Below are 7,596 nucleotides of genomic sequence, written 5' to 3' on the forward strand. Positions count from 1 at the left end.
ATAAATCAAATGGTACTAATTAAACGGTATTTGACATCCTACACACAAATAGTCGTCTCTACTTTCAACCATATCAGCTAGGGTTTTGAGCAAGGAGGTTGAGGCCCACTGGTATGGTCCAGACCCCTAGTTTTAATGACGATAACGCCGGAGAACTGAGCTACCCAACGTTGGTGCTAGAGCGGGTACCAGGAAGAAGTCGGTCCTCCCGGCTGTCTGGTGAGTGACGGCCCAGGCTGGTAACCATTTCCCAGGCCCCGTCCCTGGGAGGGGGAGGGGGACCCTCCACTAACTGCTGCCAGGAAGAATCCCGGCTGTTCCCCGAACACACTTCTGGAAGCACAGACCGGTTGCGCGGCAGCGGACCACGAATGCAGCCGGGTACTGGGACGTGCAAGCCGCGGTAACTGGAGCCGGGGATCCTGGGCGGTATACCCGGGTCTGGGGTGGCCTTGTAAAGAGAAGGGGGCCTGCTCCCACGACCGGTGGGATAACCCGGGGCCAAGGTCAGGCTGCGGCCCGGGTCGCCCCGCCGCCACCCCGGGTCCACGTGGAGAGCAAGCCGGCGAGGCTGGCGCGGCGCTCACGCCCGGAGCTGGGATCAGGAAGTAGTCTCCCGCGGGCGCGGCCCTGGGCGCGGCGCTGCAGGTGCGGCTCAATGTGGCGCGGGCCGGCGGCCGGTGCAGAGGAGGGGGTAAGAGCGGGGTCGCCTTCGCGGCCAGGGAACGCCAGCCCCGGGGTCGGAGCTTGCGGCTGAGCCCGGCCTGGAGAAGGTGTTTGGGGATGGGGTGCTGACTTGAGGCTCGGATCCGGCCGCCTGAAGGGTCTCGAATCGGGGGTGGGGTGGGGTGGGATGGGGGCGCTGTTGGGGGTCTCCGGCTCGGGAGAGGGATGGGGGCGGTGAAAGTAGGGGGAAGGAGGAGACTGCAACAAGGTTTTGGAAGTGTGAGCGGGACTAGGTAGAGGGACGCGGGGTAGGTTGGGGGCGGGGGTTCTCTAGACGCCGGGGAACGCGGGGTGGTCCTAAGGCTCTGGGGACGCAGTCCTGCCCGGGGATGAGGGGCAACGTGAAGCTGCAGATGAGCCGAGTCGAGGGGCGTTAAGCCTCTAGAGGATGTGGAGCTGGGGCGGAGGAGGGGGACTGGGGGGAGGAAGTGGGCCGAGGCTCTAGCACCCACAGGCACCTCCCGCGGCTACCGATATCTAACACCAGCACCACCATCTGCGGGCAGGGAGCGCACAAGGGCTGCCAGGGACCCGACGCGAGCCTGACTCCGAAGGCCATTTCTCTGAGGCTGTGGCTTTAAGGGAGACGCTGGGCTTGCGGGCTCTTTAAGGAGGCGGTTGGGGGCGTGTCAGGAAATGAATCCTGGGCCCGCCTCGCCGGCGGGAGCAGCCTCGGAAGCCCGGAGGTTGCTGGGCGGAGCGAGGGCCGGCACCCGGGGAGACTGCGCGCCTTGGGCTTGTACCGGCACCTGGGCCGTGAGCGCCTCTGACCTCGCCTGCACCCTCTTTCCAAACGCCCCCGCACGCTCTCCTTTCAGCTCCTTGCATGCCTCCCCCTCTCACCCTGCAAACCTTTCTCTCCCATAGCAGCCCATGCCTGTCTCTCTCAGCACCTCTTCACCACGCTGTCCCCCGCCCTTTTCTAACACCCCCGCCTTGAATTTCTCCCCCTTTTCCTTCCATATCTCTCCCCCGCCACCCCCCTTCCTGCGAATCCTCCTTGCTAGTTCCCAGCCCCTTCTCCCCTGACCTGTCATCTCTGTCCAGCCTTAGCCCGTCCCTCACCTCTTCCCTGTGTCTTGTCTCATGAACCCCCTCAGGGTGGCAGCAGGTTGTGGGACTCACCCCAGAGCAGAACCTCTCCATCCAGGAGACGGGTGGGAGGCCTCCAGGCCACCCACCATGTGACAGTTGAGGACTTCAGCTTGCAGAAAGCAGAAGTGAGCTCACTGCTCCGTACTCCAGGAAATCAGTCTGGCTGTAGGGTGACCCAGCTCCTCTGCTACCATGAACAGGGCCTCTCTGAAGCGGTCAAAGATCCTGCACATGGCACTGATGGGGACTTCCGACCCCTCCGGAGAGGCAGAGGCCAGCCACGAGAAGCCCTTTGTGCTGCGGGCACTGCAGATCGCTCTGGTAGTCTCTCTCTACTGGGTCACGTCCATCTCCATGGTGTTCCTTAACAAGTACCTACTGGATAGCCCCTCCCTACAGCTGGACACCCCCATCTTCGTCACTTTCTACCAGTGCCTGGTGACCGCGCTGCTGTGCAAGGGCCTCAGCTCACTGGCCACCTGCTGCCCTGGTACCATGGACTTCCCCACCCTGCGCCTGGACCTCAGGGTGGCCCGAAGCATCCTGCCCCTGTCGGTGGTCTTCATCGGCATGATCACCTTCAACAACCTCTGCCTCAAGTATGTGGGTGTGGCCTTCTACAACGTGGGTCGCTCACTCACCACCGTCTTCAATGTGCTGCTCTCCTACCTGCTGCTTAAGCAAACCACCTCCTTCTATGCCCTGCTCACCTGCACCATCATCATTGGTGAGTGGCCAGCCAGGGCCACGGGGAATGGCTGTGGGGGGTGGGGGAAGATGGGGACCAAAACCCTAAAGAATAACCCTGTCAACCACCTTTGACTTTATCTGTCCCAGCTCCCTTGTCGTGACAGTCGTATGAGGAAGAGCCTGGGGTCCAGAGAAAGCAAGTAACTTTCTGGAGGTCACCTAGCAAGTTAGGGGCCCAATCAGGGCCCTTCAAACAAGATGGGATTCTAATCTACATTTCACAGAGGGAAAACCAAGGCACAGAGAGGTTAAGTAATTTGTCAAAGATCACTCAGCTAAGTGGCAGAGGTGGGATCTGATCTCAAGCAATCTGGCTCCTTACACTTGACCACTACTATACTCTCTTGCTTCTCAAGACTTCAAGTGTCCTGACCCCCCATCCAGTGCTCTTTCTAGAGGACATGGCATCTTGTAATAAATATACCATCACCGTCTGACCTTGCAGACTTACAATAATGCCTGAGTCAGTGGCAAGAGATATGCTTTGAGATAACTTAGCCGTCTTCCCAGACTTGACCCTCAGAAAATAAAAATTATTGATGGGGACATTGTGCTAGTCATTTGCATACAGCATCTCCTGTGGTCCCCAGATACCCCCTGGCTGGTAGCGTCACCATGATCAACTCTACACAAACAAGGAAACTGACACTCAGAGAGGTTAAGTCACTTACCCAGAGCCCCACAGCTAGGAAGTAGCCATGCTGGGATGCAAACTCAGATTGGCCGGACCCCCAGGCCTGTGTTTCTAACCACTCTGCTCTGTTCTTGTCCCCTAGAGGTTAGAACTGCACTATCCGGTTCAGCAGCCACTGACCACATGTGTCTATTCCAATTCAACTTCAGTGAAATTTTTTAAATTCAGTTATTCAGTTGCAGGTGTTGTTACCAGATTCTGTAGCCACATTTCAAGTGCTTAGTCGCCACGTGTAGTCAGTGGCTACTGTATTGGACAGCACAGATGACAGAACATTTCCATCATCACAAAATGTTTTATTGCAGCCCATTAGGTAAGAGCACCCCCAGCTTCCCACCCCCTCAGAGCCCTCCTGGGGCTCAGTCATCCAGGAATGGGATCTTTCTTTGAACCTGTGCAGGTTCTTCCTGGTGCTGCAAATTTCATCTTGGTTGACCTACATATTCTCAGTTGGTGTCTCAGAGTCTCAGGCTGAGTTGCACTGGTTGCTGGGGAGAGGCCCATCCCAGGCCACCTGTCCTAGAAAATGTTCCCCTCACTGAGCCACTTCGGGGCCTAGGGCTGCCCAGTCTAGGTCCAAGGTGGGAGAGGGAGCAGGGCAGAGGTTGGAGTGGGGGGGAGCTGCTAAGACCCCTGGCAGATCAGGCTCGCTGCTTCCACTTCCTCCCCAAGAGAGCTGGTATGGGCTCCCAGGCCTCACTTAGCCAAATGCCCCAGGGATTTCCACTTCAGCCCTGCTGACCCTATAAGGGGTGGAGTGGGAGGGACCTCCTGGTTGGCAAATTTGCATGCCGACCAATGAAGTCATTAGGGAAACTAGGCCCAAGTCCCAGAAAGTAATCGAAGTAGCAGATGGTGAGATAGCTTCTGGGAAAGTGCATTCGCTGTCCAGCCTGATGGGGCAGGCGCCCTGGAGGCTGGTGCTCTGTGCTGGCCCAGCACCTGGCTTCCTCTCCGCAGTGTTTCCCCTTCCTTCCTTACTCCTCGAGGGGGAAGATGGGTCTCAGGTGACTCTCCAGGCCTCCTGGGATTGAGACACAAAAGGTGCTGTGGAAACCCTGGTGGGGAGTGGGGAGGGAGGAATCTAAGCAGGCATTCCAGAGAAAGTACTAGATGGGTATAAGGAAGGAGTGAGGAGAGAATGTTCTAGTCAGTAGAAAAAACATGTGCATTTCTGCATGGCTGGGCCAGAGCAAGATGCACCCATGAGGCTGCCCAAGTTAAGTGAGTCTGGACTGTTTCCTGAGGGCAGTGGGGAGGCACAGAGGGGCTTTAAGCCAGGACAGGACCTGAGCAGATCTGTACTGTAGGAAGATCATTCTGTTTGCGAGGCGGAGAGTAGATTGATTGGAGTGGGAGGGTCAAGAACGTGACCCAGATCTCTACAGCTGAAGGAAATGGGAGCTCAGAGAAGTTAAGTAAACTGTCCCCAGGCCACCCAGCCTCTACATAGCAGAGCCTGATCAGAGCCCACATCTCTCTGGCACCAAAACCACATCGCGGGCTGCTGTGGCGGGAGATAAAACGTGTAAGATTCAGCCCCTGCCTTCTGGGGAGGTGGAGTCTAGCTAAAGAGACTGTACTGTCCCCACGGGCAGGTGTCTAGCAGCCCAGGGCAGGCAAGGGTCTTGAAGGAAAGCACAGCAGGAGGAGGCCAGGAAGAGGTCTGGGTGCTGGGGATATCAGGAAAGACTTCACCCCTGGAGAGACTGGCTTTGACCCTGAAGAATGAGTGGAATCTCTCAGGAAGGAGGAGGGTGTTTCTGGTGCAGTAAATGATCAAGGACACTGAGCTCTGGTGTGAGAAGCAGGGAGATGAGAGGGGACTCGGGGTGATCGTGACATAGAGACACAGATCGTGGCAAGGGCGTGGGAGGCCCCGCGTGCCAGGCTGAGACTCCTTGCAGACTTGGGGGGCAGTGGGGTGCCATGGAGGCTCTGTGAGCAGGAGATGTCACGACATGAGCGTCTCAGAAAGAGTGACTGTCCCCAAAGACCTCAGGCCACAAGTGCTTCCAACCATCGTAGGCTCCCATCTTACAGACCAGGAAGCCGAGGCTCCGAGACCTTAAGTCGCTTTCCCAAGGTCACCTTAACCGCTAAGTGCGGTATCTGTGCTCATCCTTCAGAGCTCATTTCAAATGTTGCTTTCCAGGTGCCCCAGGCCAGCACAGTCGCCCAGTTATGGGCTCTCACAGCACCCTGTACTGTTTTATGGACCTCATTACAATTGTAATTAAGGAAGTAATTGGGAAATTACTTCTTTAAAATTACTTCTTTAATCATTTTAATGACTCTCTCCTCTGCCAGAATGTGAGCTCCGTAAGGAAGGGTTCATGTCCTGAGCTGCTTCCCCAGCCCTGAGTGGTGCTTAGCATGTAGTGGAGACTTTGCACACGTTTCTTGCAGGAAGAGCAGGGAGGATGGGATGATGGGGACAGCGTTACACAGTCTGTGAACTTTGGTGGCAAAATTCTCTGTCCTTCCTCCTCCCCCCCCCCACCCTTCTCCTCCTCTCCCTACTGTAGGTGGCTTCTGGCTTGGTGTGGACCAGGAGGGCGCAGAGGGTACCCTGTCTTGGATGGGCACCCTTTTTGGCGTGCTCGCAAGCCTCTGCGTCTCACTCAATGCCATCTACACCAAGAAGGTGCTCCCGGCGGTGGACGGCAGCATCTGGCGTCTGACCTTCTACAACAACGTCAACGCCTGCGTCCTCTTTCTGCCCCTGCTCCTGCTGCTGGGGGAGCTCCCAGCCCTCTACAACTTCCCCCAGCTGGGCAGTGCCCACTTCTGGGGCATGATGACGCTGGGCGGCCTGTTTGGCTTCGCCATCGGCTATGTAACAGGACTGCAGATCAAGTTCACCAGTCCCCTGACCCACAACGTGTCCGGCACAGCCAAAGCCTGTGCCCAGACGGTGCTGGCTGTCCTCTACTACGAGGAGACGAAGAGCTTCCTCTGGTGGATGAGCAACATGATGGTGCTGGGCGGCTCCTCCGCCTACACCTGGGTCAGGGGCTGGGAGATGAAAAAGATTCAGGAGGAGCCCCGCCCCAAGGAGGACGAGAAGAGTAACGTGGAGGTGTGAGCTCCTCCGGAGACCCTGCAATGGCCCGGCCCAGCCCAGGGAGAATGCCCATGAATGAAGTGAAGGTGTCTCTCTGGACCCAGAGACAGTGGCCTTACAGACTTGATGCGAATCTGGTGGTTGAAATGGAACCAGTGTTTCCAAGTGATGTCAGAAAGTTGCCAAACCTGTCTCGACCCCCCTTCCTATTTCTGGGTTTTTGTCCTCCCCTAGGGAGGAGGGAACCCCCATGGGAAGAGCCAGTTAGGTTCTCTGGAAGAGCACCAGCTCTCTGGGAGTAGGAGAGGGACAGCACCCCTTCCTGTCCCCCTGCCAGGGCCTCCTACCTCCACATGACCTTTGGGGTTGGGGACAGGCCACAACCTTTAAGGGACAGTATTGGCAAAGCCATTACATCTTCACTTGGACTCAGGGGAGGTGGGGGTGTGACCCCACCACAGGCTTAGGATTTGGGAAACCTCACACCTCTGTGCCCCGGGGCAGGCAGCATAGCTTTGGCCCACCCCAAACCAGCCGCCTTTTGGAGGAAAGTGTAGGCTGGGCTGAGGGAGGAAATGAACAAGCATTCTCTCTTCTCTGCATTGAGACCAGCAGCCCCCGTGCAAGGGGGTGAAGGATCGGGGGTACCAAGCCTGGCCCAGGCCCCTGCTCATTAACACCCTCCCGCAGTCGCTAACACCAGTTTTGCCCGCCTCACTCCCCTGCCCCTGAGGGGCAGCTGCCACCTGGCACAAACAGCTACCTGGCTCAGGTAACAGCCCCCCAGAAGTGGAGGCAGGGAGCCGCTTTGGCTTCTCCCAACTCTGCCTCTCCAGGGAATGCTGATGGAGCCAGGGTCAGCTCAGAGCCTTCCACCTAAGCTGTGCTGGGCCCCCCAAGATCCAGGTCCCTGCAGGGCAGGTGTTGTAACCTGATCTTGATGAAGGTGTTAAGCTAACAATTATAAACTTCCCTGAGTTTGGGAAGGAAAGAATCTTCCCTTCCCCTCACCACACCCTCTGGGCTTGAGGGTGGCTTTCACAACTCCTGTTCCTTCTGTTGGGTGTTTTGTTCCACCAAGTGGAACGAAACTCCCTGGGGTAACTCCTGATGTCTTCAGCGCCTGTAACGAAAGGCTGGGGAGAGTGGAGCTTCTCACGACTACTCTCTTCGCGTCCCCGCACAATCCCAGGTGGTTTCTAATGAAGTTGGTGGGGCCCGATGCCCTGAATTGTGTGTGATTTAATTAAAAATCAGAGTAAGA

At 57.1% G+C, this 7,596-nt stretch overlaps 1 protein-coding gene across 4 annotated transcripts; it reads left to right on the plus strand.

The window, feature by feature from the left end:
- The first annotated feature begins 603 nt into the window (after positions 1-603).
- Positions 604-7,596, plus strand: SLC35C1 (solute carrier family 35 member C1). 4 transcript variants are annotated; one of them, XM_033860557.2, is made up of 3 exons: positions 604-694; positions 2,022-2,548; positions 5,794-7,596. In XM_033860557.2, exons 2-3 carry the CDS (start codon positions 2,053-2,055, stop codon positions 6,351-6,353), a joined length of 1,056 nt encoding a protein of 351 aa, XP_033716448.1. In that variant the 5' UTR covers positions 604-694; positions 2,022-2,052; the 3' UTR covers positions 6,354-7,596. The 4 variants fall into 4 exon arrangements, with proteins under 4 accessions (XP_033716448.1, XP_033716446.1, XP_033716447.1 ...); XM_033860555.2 differs by having other exon boundaries at positions 633-694; positions 1,827-2,548; XM_033860556.2 differs by having other exon boundaries at positions 690-773.

This window comes from Tursiops truncatus, chromosome 8 (assembly GCF_011762595.2).
Source record: "Tursiops truncatus isolate mTurTru1 chromosome 8, mTurTru1.mat.Y, whole genome shotgun sequence".
In the NCBI taxonomy this organism is placed as follows: Eukaryota; Metazoa; Chordata; class Mammalia; order Artiodactyla; family Delphinidae; genus Tursiops; species Tursiops truncatus.